The following is a 19,042-nucleotide window of genomic DNA, read 5'->3' as shown; positions in this document are numbered from 1 at the left end:
CAACACTGGACCTCTTATCACAAGAGTAGTTGGCAACGCGAATTCAACAGTTTTCAGCAGAATCTTGTGTGGTAACACTTTTCACCTTAAACTTTTACGTTTATTTTGCGATTTGTAAGTTAAAACAACCAATTTAAGAACACAAAATAGGCTAATTAACTAAGAATATTTATTTATTTATAAGAGAGTTTAAGAAAAGTGCAACATATTTGTAGAAACATAAAAACAGCTGGCGGCAACAGGTGGTTTGGTCCCCAGAGGAACGCACGTGTTCGAAAACGTGTGGGTTTTGTTTACCTTAATTGATTTCAATTGTCTCAAATCAGACCAAGATGATTCGAAAGGTGCCTCTAATTGTGATTTTGGGCTCCACGGGCACCGGCAAGACGAAGCTCTCCCTAGAATTGGCCGAACGCTTCGGGGGCGAGATAATCAGCGCCGATTCCATGCAGGTTTACACCCACTTGGACATTGCCACCGCCAAGGCCACCAAGGATGAGCAGTCCCGGGCACGTCACCACCTACTGGACGTGGCCACTCCTTCAGAACCCTTTACAGTCACCCACTTTCGCAATGCCGCTCTGCCCATCGTGGAACGCCTGCTCTCCAACGCAACTCCTCCAATTGTGGTGGGCGGAACCAATTACTACATAGAATCCCTTCTCTGGGATGTCCTGGTGGACTCGGAGGATAAGCAGGCTGAAGGCAAACCTTTAGGGGAGCATCTTAGCCAGTCAGATTTGAATGCCATGTCCACCCAGGACTTACATCATCATCTGGCCAAGATCGACAAGGGTAGCGCCAACCGCATCCACCCCAATAACCGGCGTAAGATCATCCGGGCCATCGAAGTTTATCAAGGCACGGGGCAGACTTTAACCAAGAAGCTAGAGGAGCAGCGAGCCCAACCAGGTGGAAACCGCCTAGGAGGACCCCTTCGCTATCCCCACATCGTCCTCTTGTGGCTGCGCTGTCAACAGGAGGTTCTCAATGCCCGCTTAGACTCTCGCGTAGATGGAATGCTAGCTCAAGGACTCATCCGTGAGCTACGCCAGTTCCATAATGCGCACCATGCCACTACTGTTCAGGCGTATACCTCTGGTGTCCTGCAGACTATTGGTTACAAGGAGTTTGTGCCCTATCTGTTAAAATATGACCAACAGCAGGATGAAAAAATAGAAGAGTACCTACGGAACCATAATTACAAGTTACCCAGTCAAGAAGAACTGAAGGAAGATGGGCTGCCAGAAGGCTTGGATCTCCTGCGCAATTGCTGCGAGGAACTGAAGCTTGTTACGCGGCGTTACTCCAAAAAGCAGCTGAAGTGGATCAACAATCGGTTCCTTGCCAGCAAGGATCGCCAGGTACCAGATCTCTTCGAACTGGACACCAGTGATGTGGCAGCTTGGCCGGAGGCAGTGTATCAGCGGGCAGAGACCATAATTGAAAGCTATCGCAATGACGCGATATGCGGGATTAAGCCAATGGCGAAAAGGGAGCATCCTGGAGCGGATTTGGATGAGGAGACTAGCCACTTTTGCGACACCTGCGAGCGACACTTCATCGGGGAGTACCAATGGGGACTGCATCTGAAGTCTAACAAACACAAGCGCCGAAAGGAGGGGCAGCGCAAGAGGGAAAGGGGCCAGGAGACGAAGCTTTCAGCGGATCAAGCGAAGAAGCAGAAGGGAGAGGGTGAGGAGTCTCAGCAGCCACCCAGCCAAGTCAACGATACTGATAAGGAATTGTAAAACCAGACACGGCTTGGCAATAAATAAACCTACGTAAATTTGAGTCGATTGTTGTTGTTTTGAGTACCAATCCAATCCCACCAATCTGCTGCTGATGCAAGCGGTTTGAGGAGTACCTGATAACCCTACACCTCGCTAATGGGGACCATAGACCGCAAGTGGGAGGTCGTTGCCTAGCCAGAAAAGCGAAAACGCGTAAACATGTTTGTGCACCGAATAACCAGCCCACATTCGCAATCGCCCACTGACTTCTCGTCTTTCATTTGCATTTCAGTTGCCAAGTGGTTCAGACGCAGTCAGCAGAAAAACTAGGCATCAACCATGAGTTCCAGCAAGATTGGTGAGTCTGCAGAGATCCATCCTTAGGGGATATCTAACAAAGCTTCTCAACTCCCACAGCTCTCCTTAGTGTGTCGGACAAGACGGGTCTGCTCGACTTGGGCAAGAGCCTGGTGACCCTGGGCTTTGACCTGGTGGCCAGTGGAGGCACTGCAACTAGCTTGCGTGGTGCTGGCCTAAAAGTTAAGGATGTGTCGGAGATAACGGGAGCTCCGGAGATGCTGGGTGGTCGTGTGAAGACCCTTCATCCGGCCGTGCACGCTGGAATCTTGTCTCGAACCACAGACTCTGATCTGGCTGACATGCGCAAGCAGGGTTTCGATCTCGTCCAGCTGGTGGTCTGCAATCTGTACCCCTTCGCTAGCACCATAGCTAAACCGGATGTAACGCTGGCCGATGCTGTGGAAAACATCGATATTGGTGGTGTTACCCTGCTTCGTGCGGCGGCCAAGAATCATCAGCGAGTCACGGTTGTTTGCGAGGCAGTGGACTACGACCGTGTGCTGGCTGAGCTGAAGGCTTCGGGGGATACCACCCTGGAGACGCGACAGGCTCTGGCTCTTAAGGCATTCACCCACACAGCAAGCTACGATGACGCCATTTCGGACTACTTCAGAAGGCAGTATTCATCGGGTGTGTCTCAGTTGCCGCTGCGGTATGGTATGAATCCACACCAGAAGCCGGCGCAGTTGTACACCCAGCTGGCTAAGCTACCCCTCACGGTGCTGAATGCCTCTCCGGGATTTATCAACCTGTGCGATGCTCTTAACGGCTGGCAATTAGTTCGAGAACTGAAGCAGGCCCTACAGCTGCCGGCGGCCACGAGTTTCAAGCATGTGTCTCCTGCTGGAGCGGCTGTGGGAGTGCCCCTCAATGCGGCCCAGGCCAGGCTCTGCATGGTGGACGATCTGTATGAGCAGCTGACGCCCCTGGCTACGGCTTATGCCCGCGCTCGTGGAGCCGACCGCATGAGCTCCTTTGGCGACTTTGTGGCGTTGTCTGATGTGTGCGATGTGGTCACCGCCAGAATCATCTCACGCGAGGTTTCGGATGGTATCATTGCCGCCGGCTACGAGCCAGAAGCTCTGGAGATCCTCAAGAAAAAGAAGAACGGCGGATACTGTATTCTCCAGGTAGCCTAATACGATAAAACATACTCTTTTTGGATATTGCATTTAATTAATTTGAATTATAGATGGACCCCAACTACGAGCCCACCCCGGTGGAGCGCAAGACCATTTTCGGGCTGACGCTGGAGCAGAAGCGCAACGATGCCGTCATTGGCCCCTCACTTTTCGCCAATGTGGTGAGCAAGCGTGGTCCTCTGCCCGAAGCGGCTGTGCGTGATCTAATCGTGGCCACCATTGCCTTGAAGTACACCCAGAGCAACTCAGTGTGCTATGCCCGCGATGGCCAGGTGGTAGGCATCGGAGCCGGCCAGCAGTCGCGGATTCACTGCACTCGTCTGGCGGGTGAGAAGGCGGACAACTGGTGGCTGCGCCAGCATCCCAACGTGGCCGGCATGAAGTTCAAGGCGGGCGTTAAGCGGGCGGAGATCTCCAATGCGATCGACAACTACGTTAATGGAACAGTGGGCAAGGACATGCCTCTATCGCAGTTCGAGGGAATGTAAGTTTTGGAGATATAGAATGTATTTAGTGTCTATAAACCGAATATTTTATATATAGGTTCGATAAGGCGCCAGCCCAACTGACCAGCGAGGAAAAGGTTGAGTGGCTGAAGCAGCTAAGTGGTGTGGCCCTAGGATCCGACGCCTTCTTCCCCTTCCGTGACAATATCGATCGTGCCAGTCTGGTAAGTTAGTTGAATAGTATTCTAACGTTCAAATATTAATGGTTACATTTGCTCATTATCCAGAGTGGTGTCTCTTACATTGGCAGTCCTGCAGGCTCCACCAATGATGCTGGCGTCATTGCCGCCTGCGATGAGCACGGCATCATCATGGCCCACACCAATCTGCGATTGTTCCACCATTAAGTTCAAGACTGTCTTGAGTACACGATTGATTTCTAGATTACTTCCGGTTTGCGAATACTGTCTTTCATAAAAAACTAATCAAAAACAATCCAAGTGAAAAGACATTCTGAAAATAGGAAACAAAAGCTTTTATCTGCAATAATAACCTTTTTATACAAACTATTTTTGATAACGTTTTTAGTGTTTTAAGAACTTTTATAGATGTAAAAAATCCTTGTAAACAACCCCGTATAAACTGCCCTATGTCCATTCCAAGTAAAATAAAAACCACTTGCCTTTAGTTAGTTAAACGAACGCGGCCTCGACTAAACACTATTTATTTCAAGAATTAGTTTCTATGGAATGTACAGTTCTCGGGAGCCTGGGCCATCTGAGATCCAGATCCTGGCCAGCTCCAAGTCGCGGTGTGGGCCTATCGGCTTCGCTGCCTCCGACAGGCGCCGCGACAATTGCACAGAAAGACGATGAAGGTGACGAAGAAGACGAGCACCGAGCCCAGGACCAGGGCCAACGAGGTGGTCTGGTCATAGCTGGGCGAGGGATCCAGCACGTGCTGCTGGGGCAACAGCTCGAAGTCGACTAGCACTTGGGTGCCGTTGGGCGGCGGGCAGGGCTGCTGCACAATAATCTCCTGGTGCTGCACCTGAAGTTTGTTTAGAAACATTATTTAAAAAATATGTAATTAATAAGATGGTCTTCTTTAGGACACCCACCTGCTTGTTCCGGCACAACTGCAGTCCGGCGGAGTTGGACAACGTCTCGGCACTGTACTCATCCTGCACCAGGACAGGTAGAAGCCATCGTTCCGGCGAGACGAACTGCAGCCAGGACCAGAACTGGGCCAGGTTCTGGGGATGCACCAGGTAACCACCCACTGCCGCCGCTGCCAGGCTGATCAGCCCGTTGACGATGCTCGCCGAGACCTTGCAGGGGAGCAGGTGGGCGCAGAATAGGGCCAGTGTCTGGATGAGCGTCAAGTAGAGCAGCATGTAGCCTGCATTTAAAGGCATTTATCAGAAGGGTTCATTTACCAATGGTTGTTCTTAAGATAACTTACCCATGTACAGGTAAATGCCCGTATCGCTGCTGTTGGAATAGGTGTAAAGTCCCGCCATGCTGTGGGCTGGCAGCAAATAAGCCAACCAGATACATAAGCTTGGAAATAGGCCCAGAAGACTCTGCAAATATTAATATATATAATAATTATATAATAATATAATATAATATAATATATAATTAAATATATAATTTCATATATATCTTAGTTTAGATTTCAAATTTTTCAGTAAATATCTTTAAAATACCTATTGTTATTATTAAAATACTTATTGATATCATACAAGAAATCTATGTTTAAACCAAATAGTTGTCGGCCTTATTTATTTTACAATATTTAAGAATACAATTTTAATTTTCGAGGAGTTTTAATGAAGTGTACAAGTATATGATTATAAAAATTAATCCTTCTTTCTCTTCATAGAGAATTATATCATAAAATGTTAAAGTCCCTTACCTGCACAATGATGTAGAGACTGCGCGTATAGAGTCCCAGGCGGATGTCCCGCTCCGCATGACGGCGATCCTCTTGCGTGTCCCTGATGGTCAGCATGACCAGTGGCCAGTAGACCAGCACCATGACGCAATGATGGTAGCCCAGCCGATCGTGATAGCTCAGCTGCGGATCGGAGGCGGGCACATCCCAGAAGATGCAGCCGATGCAGAGCGAGAGGACGGCGGCTGCAATGAGCTTGCTGATCCAGGTGAGCAGTGATCCCGGCTGCTTGTAGCCGGCGAATCGCTTGATCAAAGCACTGATCTGGCCAAAGAAGCCGGCCTTTAGAGTGAAGTTGGGCAGGGAGGCGGGCGGGGCAGCAAGTGGGGGCTCCGAGTTTATCTGGTCCCATGCGTTGGCCAGGGATTCAATGCGGGCCGAGGACTCCAGCATGGCGGCCGCCGAAAGGTCGTCCAACGTGACCAAATCCACTAAAAAAATATCTATTATTGACTATTCAAGTTTAAGGTAATCCTCTGACTTACAGTAGTAATCTGCTGGGTTCTTGAATGGCGGGCATGGATAGCCCAGTTGACCCATGTGTCGTGGCAGATCGGCTCGACTGCCGGAGAAGACGGTCCTTCCGCCGGAGAGCAGCAGCACTCCGGAGCACATGGAGAGGATTTCGAAGGTGGGCGGCTGCAGCGTCATGATTACGATACGACCCCCACTGCACCATTGACGCAGGTACTCCACGAGGAAGAAGGTGTCAAAGATGTCCATGTTGCTGGTCACCTGGTCCAGGATTAGAAGAGAAGATTGCGCCAGCAGCTGGCAGGCCACACTCAAGCGCTGCTTCTCCGAGTGGGTTAGAGTGGACACATTGGAGGCACGCACTGTATTCAGCCCCAGATCCTCGATTAGCACATCCATGCGCTCTTCCAGATCGCTGCGATCCAGAGGACCTCTTAAAGCGGCGTGGAAGTTCAGGGTGCACTGGACACTCATCCGGGGATCCAGTGAGGACACCTCCAGAGCCGGAACATAGCTGCAGAGCTCCCGCAGACCGCGGCGACTCACCTGCTGTCCATTGATGAGGATCTCCCCTCCCAGTCGCTCACTCAATCCCGCCAAGCACTCGGATAGGGCACTTCCCTCCCGCTGCGAGGTGGCCATGATGGCGAACAGATCTCCGGCCTTGGCCTGCATGGACACACCGCGCAGGCAGGGATTTACGTCGAGGCAGTGCACCTGAATGTTAGGGTAGATGAGGCCCATGCCCGACTGCTTCCGACTGCCTGGGTTGTGACCATTTCCGTTTCCGTTTCCGTACTGCCTGGAGCTGCCGTACAGCCGGGCTTCGTTGTAGTCATAGCCCATTCCCCCACCGCCATCCACTTGGCTTAGCCCGGCTCCCAGGAGATCCGCCTCGCTGTGCGACCTGTGGCCGTAGTGCTTTCCATTGCCCATGTATTGCTGCTGGTGCTGCTGCATCTGATGGTGGTGCTGGCCCACCGCGATGCTCGCCCTGCTGTTGGCCTGACGCAGTGCAGCCGCCGGAACACCCCCTCCTCCCATCTGTGCCCGCGATTCCGGACGCGAGTGTGGCATGCCGCCGATGGCACGGAAGTCGGACTCGCTGCGGTACTTCCGGAGATTGGGCGGCACCCTGCTGCGGGTCGTCTCGTTGTCGCTGCTGTCGTATCCACTGCTGCCGGCGCCCGCCGGTGCCCCCGAGCTGTCACGGAAGGCGCGGTTCACCCGCCCACGCACCCCACCCAGGGCACTGGAACCACCGTGACCAGGACCCGATCCCGGACCCGGTCCTGGACGATGCGATCGCTGCGATCCGGCGTTCGGCGGAAAGACGCGCGGCAGTCCAAACTTCAAGTATGTGTACATATTTGAGCCCAAGGGGGATCTGAAAGGGTTAAGCATTCTTGGTTTTATAATCAAATATATAAAGTATTATAAAAATGTTACGAAGATGTACGTTAAATTTTTCATCGTATCATTATAGTTTTGCTTATTTAAAAAAGTGTTCTTTGCTTTTCGAATTTAATAAAAAACAAAATAAAAGTTAAAGGAAGAAGCTTATTTGTATATTTATATATATTCCTTTATGCTTACATTAGATATTACACTTAACATTAGGAAGAATAGTTTTCTAGTTAATCTTATAGTTAAGATTTAAAAGTTATAAACAGTTATAAAGCATATAAATATTTTCTTGACCAGGACCGTGTGTCTGTTTTTCCTTCTTGTTTGATCACAAATTCTTTGTCTAACCATTTTTTATAAAAAATGTTCATCCAGAGACATGTCTATTTATATGACGATGGGTATATAACATTCTCGAGTGCTGAGATCATATAATCACATTTTTAACGCTTAATTATGCTTAATAATGGTTTATTCAAATAATGTCTGGTATTACTCACTTGGGTCCGTAGCGCGGATGATTTAAGATTGATTGAACTGTGGTATCGCGTAGCTGGAAGTTTCCATATGGCAGCGGTGATTTGTCCGACGAGCCCAGAGCCGAATCGGTGAAGTCGGAGTTCAGGTTTTGCCTATTAATGGGGGGTATTCAAAAAGAAGATGGAAAGCGCTGTAGAGAGTTGCAATGGGCGGCTGCAGTTGCGGTCAGCTGGACATGATTGGAGGGCTTGGCCATGGCTCTTCAATTAGCCATTTATGGCATTTGAACTTCCGTTGGCTGCGGTTAAATCAACCGTCAAAACTCCGATCGACAGGTGCGGCTGGAGTCAGTGGTTCCCCCGCCTTCTTCCGCCCCAGAGACCACACCCATGTCTGGATAGCTGGACAGCTTGATAGCTGGGATATCGGGGTTCCCCCACTAAACCACTCACCTGTAGATGGACCAGGCGTGCAGATCTTCGGAGGCCGCCGGTGGCAGCGGAGTATTGGGGCCATGGGGCACCGAGTAGCGTCGCTCCTCGCGTGACATCTTCTTGCCGCTCGAAAAGTTGCTCAGCTCCATGATCTGCTGGAAACACGGAGCGGGTTAGAGAGTTCGGGCCAAAATATTAAGCTAATTCCGAGCTAAACTGGGTCAAGAATGCTGCGAGAATGGCTGCGCTATTATTACTCATAATTGGCGGGAATTAGCCTAATGACAATGCCCACACATCTACACAACCACACGCAGTGTCAGTTGAAGTCGAAGTCGGATTCGGATTCGGAATCGGAGTCGCATATTCACAACCATTGTCATGACAAAAGCGGAAATTGTGTCGGATATGATACGAAGCGAACTTGAGACACCCCTAACAATGAACCACTCGAAGTTCTCTCGGTTATTCAGCAATGAAATAAATATTTTATAAAAATAAAGGTTTTCCCATTTAATATATAAACTAATAGTAAGAATGGATACATTTATAATAGCTCCACCATAATATGTAGTTACCTGTACTTTACTAAAGTATCATATTTTCTATAATTCTAACGGCCTTTTCCAATTGATAAAATGTGATTGATGTAGACGAATGACAAGATAAGATGTCTTTAAAAAATTACCATTTGTTATGAAATTACGAAAGACCAAAATCCACAATCAAAGTCGTAATAACCATACAAATTGTAATTTAAGTGGTAACCACTTTGTTTCGGTTGTATTTAAAAATTATAATATATTATCGCTATTCATTATATCTAGAGACAAAAGAAAAGCACAATTATATTATCACGGTGTTCTTTTGCCTTTGTACCAAAGTAATATCTTTTTTGGGAATCTTAATCCGAGCAAGTGCACGAAAACCCCAAGACAATGACACCTAATCTGGTTCTGTCTTTCGGATTTCCAAGTTTATGTCTTGAGGAAATCCAAAGCGCAGGGCGGGAGAACAAAGCGCAGCTCATTTGGACACGGCCTCTGGGTTTTTAATTGCCAATGCAGGCCCCCTTAAAAAGGAACCATATCATGCAAATGAACTGCAGTTTGTCTAGGCAGCATTATGCAACCAGCGTACGAAAAGCAAACAAACTAATGCAACGCTGTCGCCAACTTTTTTGTGGACTCCAAATGGATGCAGTGCAGCGAGCCGTGCGGATTTCCGTTTTGCCAGCCACAGAGATTACGTAGTCGAGTGTTCTACAAGTGCGGCGAAAGTGAGCGGCTTCAGATACTCCAACTTCAAGATATATTCGCAATTGCAAGCTCCACTAGGCAGCTGCTAAAAGTGAAGCTGTGGTTTTGGAGCTGGGATTGGGGGGCGGTGCCTAAAAGATGAAAGCTGGTGCCCGGATTACGGCATTCCGTAGAAAATGCTTTCGCCCATCTACCATTGCAGATTATCATAAGATATTAAACAATGTTTTCCAAGGAACTCGAAATCGGCCGGTGTATTAACACTTTAAATTGCGTGTTAAATTCGCTTTAATTAAAATCACTTGTGCCATAATCGCTTAAACGGATTTTCCTCGCAGTTCAACGCATTTTACTCGATTTTGTTTGTCTGCCAGCGTTTTTTGTTTATTATTATCATTTCTTTCCCCAACAATTATTTGCCTTTGTTTTTTATGTAGCTTTTCTTGGCCGTAACCGTTTTTGCCGGGGCCTTTTAGCTTTTAGCAGCACTTGGCACAGAGTGAAAGTGGAAGTCAGGGAAGGTGGTTTTAATACCCGCGAGAGCCTGCTACAGTTCAGACATCCCATAGCCCATGCCGAGAAACCTACACTCAGTTGCAGTCGCAGATACTGGTACTTAACATATGCACCAAAAAATATTTCCCCAAGGGAATGTATGGACTACACTACAATATACCTCACTTTTCCTTTTTAGTTGTCTTCAAGATTGGAAATTAAAGTACTCTCAAATTTGTTAGGGTTATTTGAAGAACTGCAGTTTGATAGGAAATTCCAAAAACAAAACCGAAATTCGGAAGTAATTTGAAAATGCGTAGCCATTTGGAATTAATAGAACAGCCAACCTTAAAGCGCCCCAAAGATCATGTTGTTTGCTTTTCAGTTAATCACAAATTTACCAAGGATACAACCTCTTCAAGTAAATAAAATAATCATTTTATCTGTTTTAATAAATCCATAGGTTTACCATTTTTTCATTTGGTTTTTTCCTAAGCCCAGAAATATTTTGAAGTGTATTTATACTGAAAAACTGGGCAGTCTATATGGGCCGCAAAGAAAGAGATGTGCGGCATCTAAAGCGTCGCTTTGTTGGGCTGCCTGTAATGAATGAATGGTATTGGGGGCAATGATACGGCTGCGACCACGACAGCGGCATTGATTTATGTGATCACGATGCTCGGTTGACTTCGCAGCCGATATCTAAGTATCTCGCAGTGCGCGTATCAGTATCTATCCATTTCCATTGTTCGCACAAGTGCGTGAAGCAAAAACATTGCGAATGGCACTTAAAAACAGACAGCTGACAGTGGAGGAAAGTGAACAAATGATTAAAGTGACTTTTGGTTTTTACCACAATTTTTAAAACAACAAAAACAAGCTGATTAGTTTGAACAGCTTGGGAATTAAATAAACACCAAAATTACCACTGATTGATTCAATTTTTTGCTTAAATCGCACAATTAAAGCAACTCCAATTAATTGTTTTCTTATTTCAAAACCTTGTTATGTGATGATTACTTAAGATTGCTTACTAAGATGTTTACTACTTATTTATCAAAAACAAGAATGCAAACTCCTACCTCGGCACGTTTTGGAATTAAGAAAATGCAAGGTAGACATGTCAAAAAATTGAAAAAAAGTAGACTTTATGAGAGGTACAATCTTACTGGAAATGGACCTAGAACTAATGATCGGATAGTTTACCTATGTAATAAATGTTTTCTTATTTTCTACATCTGAGCCTAAAACACATCAAATCTAGCTTGAGGGGAAATGTGATTGTTTAGTTCCCATGATGTAGGTTATTGTTTTTACTTAGCTCTTGGGTGGCATTCCACATTTATCTAACCATTAGCCAAGCCTTAGCGGACTTTATCAGATTGCGGGCCTCGAATATCCGAGCTTGCAACATGAAAAACTGGATGCAGCTGTGGCCAAAATTCAGGCAAAGTTCCGCTGCAGTTACAGCTGCAGTCTGGCCAGAATTATTTCATACTCTCAATGGCTTATATATAGCCTACGGCCAAGTGGGTCACTCGATCGTTGCATGATCGGCCAGAGAAACGGAAACTAAAACCGAAGTTAGCGGATATTTGCCTGTCAACGAGGCCGGCTGCTGCTGGTGTGAATAAATCACACAATGCGCTAAGTAATTGGTTATAAGCAACGGTTATTGGCAATAGCTTAGCAGTCCATTGGCCGATTAGGCCAATTGGCAGTCGGTTGTCTGACTTGGCCAAGATGTTGCATATGCAGACGTGGTGAAGTGGAGTCCCGTTGTCGTCATTCTGCATTCCCGTTGGCCAAGAAGCCACGAAGATGTCAGTTGACAAGTCGAGAACCGTTTGCCGCACTCACATGACCATTGATGCAAAACTGCAGTTAGACACGAGCTGCGACCACGATGGCTCCGGTTCCTACTCCGGTTTTTCGGTCACTGCTCGCCGGCTTGTGCGCACACATTTTATGATTTAATGGAGCGCGCCCAAGTGGCTTTCAAGTGGTCCCAGTCCCCAGACCCCCATAACCATTTGTTGCTCTCTCCCATGGATGGATTGTACTTTACTCGTTTGAAAGATTGCTCGGTGGTACTCGAAAGATGTGTGATTGGGTCTGCTAACGAGACCTGACCTGCGGTTCAGCCGGCCTGGGCCCATCCATTTCCATTCCCACGCAAAAGCCAATTAAATTGGGTTGCTGGGCTCTTAATTTTACTGCCCAAAACTGGTTCCCTGGACATGTAGACAACAGGTGGGTCGGTCAGACTCCCTCCCATATCCAAAGCTGGCCTCTGATTGACTGAGTGACTGAATGACTAACTGACTAACTGATGGACTGGGAAGATCTCGCTGAGAAAGTGAAACTCTTGTGGCATAATTTGTAGTTGCTGCTGCTGCTGGGGCATACGGGGCGTATGATAAATGCCTACAAAATATTTTGCGACTGCCTCAAAGTGGGTCACAGTTGCAGTTTTGTAATTTGCGATTAATAAAACAAGGGAAACTGCATACACAACTACGCTTGAATGCACTCAAAGCCGTTAAGATTTTATTAAACTGGGAAAATTTATTTTGACGTGAGAAGACAAAAGCTTAACTGCATAAACATAAAGGCTAAATAGGAAAATTCACTTTCAATTCTTGGAATTAACATTTTTAGAAAGTTGGTATCACAGTTTTACTTTTTAATTGATTAATAGATTGGACAAATTAAAAAAACCTCCAGTAAATATACAATTCAATTTAAAATCAAATTTTAAACGGTTTTAGTAAGCTTCTTAAATGTGCTGTAGATGTTTCTCTCTAAGAAACTTATTTATGACCAACATTTGACTGCTAATTTTAAGTGTCTTCAAGATAAAAACCAACAGCAATAAAGATGAGAAATTCTGATTAAATGAGACGATTTCCCTTAAATAAGTGTTTAATGTCTCTCCGTGAGTCATTAAAAATACGCAAAATTCTTAAAGAAACCGCAGAACGCAAAGTCACTAATGTGTTAAACCAGAAACCTGAATGGAATCACGTAGGCTGATAAATTTAGACACATTCGCATCGTCAAAGTGGAAATACCCTTCCCAGGACCCGCAGAAATATATCCATTATTTGATGGAGGGGCGGGTCCAGTAAAAGGGGCGGCAAACGAGAGCCGATTTCGAGCGCTGACTAATGCCATTGCCAGTTGCCAATTAATAATAAACAAATTAAATGATTGCCAGCCCGTGGCCAACATTCCTTGCTTCATTCCGGCGACAAAGCGGTTTGTTGAACTTGCTCGTCGTCCGGTTAGGAAAGATGAAATTTTTTTGTGATTATACCTCGGGAGGAAAGGCACTGGCATTCGACGAGATGAGATGTTTTGTGTGTGTGTTAATTGAACACTCGGGTTCCAGATATTTTTGTTCGGGTTTTTGTTTGATTTTTAGCACGTTTTTTTGTGCCTCCATATCGCAACGTATCGTTGTCGCTGCCTTTGCCTTTGGCCGGCAGAAGCCAGTATGCAAATTGCTGGCCACGTTGTGAGATAGATGCTCACGCTTTTAACTACTGGCCTCCATGGCGGATGAGCGACAGTCAGTCAAAAAAAAAAAGACAAGCACGCAGCGAGGAAATCTTCAAGCTGCCACAGCAATTCGACTTGTGAAAGTTTCGGCTGCGTAAATTGATTATGAGTGGGTAAACGTCGACGAAACACGGGCAGAGATGGGTCCAGGCCCAGCAGGTGAATGGATGCACAGAGAGAAAAATTGTTGACAGTTTTTTTTTATAAAAAAAAAAATATTTTAATAATATAATAATAATATTTTACAATGTAAAATATTTTGTTTGTTTTTATTACATAAGTTTAAGAAGAATGAAATAATTTTACAACTTTGAGAAATATTTGAGGAATGACAACTTGTAATGCGTCAGTTCCAAGATATTTACGTTTTTCCCAGCAACTTAGTTATTGATTGATTCAACAAATCATATGCACTGTCAACAAAAGTTGCGAGAGCCGGAAAGGAAGAATGATAAATTAAACACTGACTAATGGGAATCCAAAGCTAACCCAATTTGTGAGCCAGTCGCCGTTGAGGCTAATGAATTTGGCCCACAAATTGCCATCGAATTGGGCAATATCCGAGTTTCCGAGGCAGAGGCATAACCAGAAATGAGTTAACCAACGAGCTGGCAGAAATGCGAGCACAAGAATTTCGCTGACGTTGCTCTATGACTATGACCCCAAAAAGTCGAGCTAATGTCATGCCGTCAACGAATATTCGTCATGGCTGCATAGCCCCTACCACCACCACCACCACCGCAGAAAAGCACCGTCGAAACCACCGTGGTGGTCTCATTTCAGCGTTTTTTCAGCGGATCGGCTTTCGGTTTCCAGCGCTTCTGCGTTCAGTTTTCGCTTTGTGGTTAGAAAACTCAGGCAAGGTCAGTTTTATTAATTGCCCAAACGGAATACGAAACTTTGCCTCAGTTTCGGGCATCTTTACAGGCAATTAACGGTGAGCAGAAACCAAAACAAATCCCCCAGCCCAAAACGAGTCGCAACAAAACACTTTCCTGTATTGCAACAGACTTGTGAAAGTGGCCAACAGTTGTGGGTAAAATTTGCATGCTAAAGCCAATCCCGCCGCTCCCATTCGCCTCCTCCACAAAGACACGTGTGCCACCGGGCTAATTGACATAAATTCCATGGCAAGCCAAACGAAAACAGAAAAATGGCAATTTTTCCCTGCGTTGCCATTGCATGCATAAAAATGCGACAGACAGGCGTATTTGGCCAAATTCCCGAACACACCCAGAGACTGAAAGACCCAAAGACACAGACCGACCCGGTCTTAGGCGCCAATTCCACACTCAGAAAAATATATCACCTTATCTGAAGAAAGTCTGTATAAATTTGATTTGCTAATCAGACAGTACTTTAGGAATTTAACGTATATCAAAGAAATTATACGCCTCATCAGACTCCATTATAATTGAACTTTTCTCATCTTCACGTACTGAAACCAGCTCTTAAGCTGCGAAATTCCTTTAGCTTATGCTAAAATGAAGATGAACACTTTGACCGGTTTAGTTAGTTATAATTTAAGTGAAATTGAATTACTGAAATATTTCATAACATTTATAAATAAATCGATTTTCTTCTCAACCACTTAAAGAAATCTAAACTTAAGATAGAAATAATATTCCCATAAATTAAAAACTTGATATAGATAAATGGTAATCGTATTCTTTTTAGGAAGGGGTAATCTTTCAAAGAAAGTGAGTATGGATACACTTTTTTAAGCTTATGTAAAATTGTTAAAGTTTATCCTAGATAATGTTATACCTTACAACCCTTTCATATCTTTGAAATAATTTATATTTTTATAGAAATTAATTAATTTTTTTCACTACAGTGAAAAGTGAGGAGGCGAAGTGTGTGACATGGATTTTAAGAGCGATTTATTCGGCTCACGTTGTATCCATGTCAAATCATCTCCGACTGCGACTCCGGGCATTCTGATTCTATGTCAGAGGCATGTCTGAACCGTGTCTGTGAACCTGGAGTGAAATGGAGTGAAGTTCTTTTTTTACGGCCATAAAAGTCACGAAGTGTGTGTAGCACCGGCGACTGAAATGTACTTTCTTTGCCTAATTATGCAGCTGTTCTGCTTCTGCTGCTGCTGCGGCTTCTTCTTTTTCTCCTCGGCCCTACTGTGTTAATTTAATTACAATAAAAAGTAAATTAACTGTCTGTGGCCCCGTAGCGTATCTATCAATGCCCACAATTTTCATGGTCGCAGCTTTTAATGGCCCCGCAGTGGGAGAGATTGCCCATGCAACTGGGGAATTTCGAATTTGCATTTCCTGCTCGTTGAGTTTTCACTTTGCCGATCCAGCGGGCAAGGGTCTCTTGGTCTTCGAGTCGCATCATCATCGTTCCATTGGCCCGCCGCTGACTTCATCCAGTGGGAGATCATTAAATGCAATGATTCATCCGTCTCGGAATAGCCAGAGACTAGGTTCAATTGAAAATATACTGAGACTGAGACTGAGAGTCCGAGGGAACCAGAACAAGTTTTGGCCAACAAGATGCAGCCACACCTAGGGAGAACCATTCGAAAACCCGCCTAGACCCAAGACAAAGACCAGATACCATACCATATACCACATACCATATACCTTATACCAGATACCACCACCCCACTCCAGTTTCGAACTCACCACAAAGCCATAACTGACAATCAATTCAACTTAAGCTGGCTTTTTGCTGCGCCTTCGTCTTTTTTGTCTAGACTCCGCATTGCTGTCTTAAGTCTTTTGATTTGTCTATGTTTTTTTCTGTATTTGTTTTTTCTTTTGGACTGGAATTGAAATTGTCGAAATTGAATTACGAGCGCTCCGAGATCTTGTCACTGCCTGTTGGTCTGCTTCTAAGCGGTTTTTTTTGTCTGTTTCGGAGTTGTTTAGTGAATCTTTTTTTGTTGTATCTTTTGGGTCCCAAACAGCAGCCACAAATCATCGAGCCCCGTTAGCAGCTATAATAATACTGTTAACTAATTTACGCCGCAGCGTCGGCAAAAACAACAATGGGAATATCTAGAAAAACAATCCAGCAAGTCAGCGCGAAGAACCAGAAATCATTTTGGAACTTTTTCAATGAGCTTGGCCATGGCTTTAACAGCATTCTAACGGGCCGGCCAACATGACATGGCTAATTAGGTGCGAGAATCTTTGGAAGTGGCTGCCAAACGGAGGCTGGGAATTTGCATTGCGAAGGGCCAAAGGCATTAGGTTGACAATGCTCTGCAGTCGGGGGCCCTGAGAATGGTGCTAAAAGCCCTGATGGCCAAATCGCCATTAACCCGCGGCTCCATTTCGATGAGAAATCAAGTTCCACGGCACGAAATTTTGAAAGTGATTGTGAGCCCAGATTGGCAGCTGCATCGAAATTGCAAAATGAATGTGAAAGTTGCTTAGCCGCGCGGTTATTCTTTATGAGCCAATACGGGAAGAGTACACTCAGAAATAAAATATTTCTCTCTTCTTACAAGAGGTCTCTTTCGGACCTGTTATGGCTTTCACATTTTGTTCAAAAATAAATATAACAAAAAAAAAAACAAATATTCGGGTCACAGAAATGTGTGACGACTAAATATAAACTGAAGATCAAAATGTATAGTTTGATTGCTTACTATTTTAAGTCCACAAAAGGAAAATATGTAAAGAATCATTCATTATCATAAAAGTGTAATAGAGCTATCCTAAGGTAAAGTTGTAGTGCTTTGACAGCATTATTACTTTAGAACTGCTGGATATGTGCAAAAATAAGTAGCCATAAATTATGAAAACATTTCTAAGGGCGCATAAACATATATTTATGTGGCTAAACTATAAACATAAAAACAAATAATTGCGATATAGCTCTATCAGAGGCTAGAGGCTGTTTTTACGAGGGAATGACCAGACCAAGACGATGCTGGCATCTGCGGGTAGAGCAAACAACGAGCGATTCCGGAGAGCCAAGAACCCAGCTCCGCAAAGGCAAAGCCAAAGACAGCCGGCCAAACAAACAAACAAACTGAAACTCGTATCTGTGAGATACACACTCGCATACAGTAGGAAAAAGTTGTTATAATCTTTATGGCTTTGGAAATTTTATTTGAGTTAATACCAAAACTTGAAAATTATGCGTGTAAAAATGAACAAAAAATAATACAACATATCTAATATTAAATTAAAACCATCAGCTTAATACTTTAAGTTGAAACTTTATTAAATTTCAAAGCCTATATTTTGTTAGCATATAAAACAGCTATATCTATTTACGTATTGAAACTATCATATTATAATTATTTATCTGAACTGCTTATTTCGATTTAATATCGGGCCCCTCATTTTTCCCTGTGCAGCGAAGCAGTGAGCTGCAGAGAAAATAAAAGACAAGACAAGCCGAGCACCAGGCACTTGGCTGCTTGTGCGACTCCGGCTTTGGCTGGCACTTGGGTTCTGGTTTTGGCTTTGGCTTCAACCTCACTTTGGCTCGGATCGTTCGGTTCTGCAGGGAGCAGAGAGCAGGGAGCAGGGGGCTGAAAGCAGGGCGCTGAGCGAGCGGCCAAGAAGTGCTGCAAATGGTGGAGGCTAAGATACATTTGCTAGACAAAACCCGCTCGCGGGATCTTTGACCTGCGATGGTGACGACCGCGCGAGCAGAACAGAGGAGTACGAAAAGAACAGAACCAGAAGGTATGGAGGTATACCTATAGGAAGGTAAAGAACGTGGAGCGTGGTGGATGGAGCGTTGTGGATGTGGAGACTCGTTGAGGTGGCAAGTGCTGGTCGCTTGCCTTAATACAATTAACAGTAAATACCAGTTGGCCAGTTGGACTCTAATTAGCCGCTCGGCGACACTCATTCATGACTTAGATACAGCAATACAACACTTACATTACAATGTCGATCTGCTGGCTACACCGATGTCTGCATATTTCATATAGACCATATAGACACACAACAGCACTACACTCTGCACTTGTATTTTTTGCCACTTTTTTTTCCTTATTTTTTTGTTGGTATCTATTGGGTATTTCGCGAGTCAACAAATAACCACATTTGCATGCACTTCCTGGAGGCCATTAAAATATATTCGCCTTTGCACAGGTACATATACTTTTGTTGCCCGTTAAGCCGTAAACATTTCAATTAGATTTCCATAAGCGTTGAACGTTCTCTACTAATATTTTTTTGTTATTTTCTGCTGGGAATTATGTGTTGAGGCGCCGCCAGAAAAAAAACGATCGACGCGAACCGCGGATCGGTGGAGGCAACTCTCTCGGAGCTCGGCTCGCAGCGAACTGATCTGAACTTG

General features: G+C 45.1%; 3 protein-coding genes across 3 annotated transcripts; 2 read left to right on the top strand and 1 right to left on the bottom strand.

Annotated features, from left to right (window-relative positions):
- Nucleotides 1-49: 49 nt before the first annotated feature.
- LOC108017311 (bifunctional purine biosynthesis protein ATIC) lies at nt 50-4,382 on the top strand. The gene is made up of 6 exons (XM_017084335.4): nt 50-114; nt 2,026-2,091; nt 2,151-3,223; nt 3,286-3,719; nt 3,779-3,905; nt 3,969-4,382. Exons 2-6 carry the CDS (start codon nt 2,073-2,075, stop codon nt 4,086-4,088), a joined length of 1,773 nt encoding a protein of 590 aa, XP_016939824.4. The 5' UTR covers nt 50-114; nt 2,026-2,072; the 3' UTR covers nt 4,089-4,382.
- Nucleotides 164-1,794, top strand: LOC108017313 (tRNA dimethylallyltransferase). Its single transcript, XM_070996314.1, has one exon. It carries the CDS (start codon nt 333-335, stop codon nt 1,749-1,751), a length of 1,419 nt encoding a protein of 472 aa, XP_070852415.1. The 5' UTR covers nt 164-332; the 3' UTR covers nt 1,752-1,794.
- LOC108017310 (ATP-binding cassette sub-family G member 8) lies at nt 4,365-19,034 on the bottom strand. Its single transcript, XM_065866799.2, has 8 exons — nt 18,622-19,034; nt 8,454-8,587; nt 8,022-8,153; nt 6,126-7,501; nt 5,602-6,071; nt 5,146-5,266; nt 4,802-5,082; nt 4,365-4,731 (listed from the first exon to the last, which is right to left on the bottom strand). The coding sequence occupies exons 2-8, from the start codon at nt 8,582-8,584 to the stop codon at nt 4,501-4,503; spliced, it is 2,742 nt and encodes a 913-aa protein (XP_065722871.1). The 5' UTR covers nt 8,585-8,587; nt 18,622-19,034; the 3' UTR covers nt 4,365-4,500.
- Between the last annotated feature and the right edge of the window lie 8 nt (nt 19,035-19,042).

This window comes from Drosophila suzukii, chromosome 3, assembly GCF_043229965.1.
Source record: "Drosophila suzukii chromosome 3, CBGP_Dsuzu_IsoJpt1.0, whole genome shotgun sequence".
Taxonomy (NCBI): Eukaryota; Metazoa; Arthropoda; class Insecta; order Diptera; family Drosophilidae; genus Drosophila; species Drosophila suzukii.
The sequence above is the reverse complement of the archived record's forward strand: the minus strand, read 5'-3'. Positions and strand labels throughout refer to the sequence as shown.

Coding starts and splice junctions, on each gene's coding strand:
- LOC108017313 (XM_070996314.1), top strand. CDS start 333: ATGATTCGAAAGGTGCCTCTAATTGTGATTTTGGGCTCCACGGGCACC.
- LOC108017310 (XM_065866799.2), bottom strand. CDS start 8,584: ATGGAGCTGAGCAACTTTTCGAGCGGCAAGAAGATGTCACGCGAGGAG. Junction 8,154..8,453: donor CACGCCTGGTCCATCTACAG/GTGAGTGGTTTA, acceptor CCCCATTAATAG/GCAAAACCTGAACTCCGACT. Junction 5,267..5,601: donor GTCTCTACATCATTGTGCAG/GTAAGGGACTTT, acceptor TAATATTTGCAG/AGTCTTCTGGGCCTATTTCC.
- LOC108017311 (XM_017084335.4), top strand. Junction 3,720..3,778: donor CTATCGCAGTTCGAGGGAAT/GTAAGTTTTGGA, acceptor TTTTATATATAG/GTTCGATAAGGCGCCAGCCC. Junction 3,906..3,968: donor ATATCGATCGTGCCAGTCTG/GTAAGTTAGTTG, acceptor CTCATTATCCAG/AGTGGTGTCTCTTACATTGG.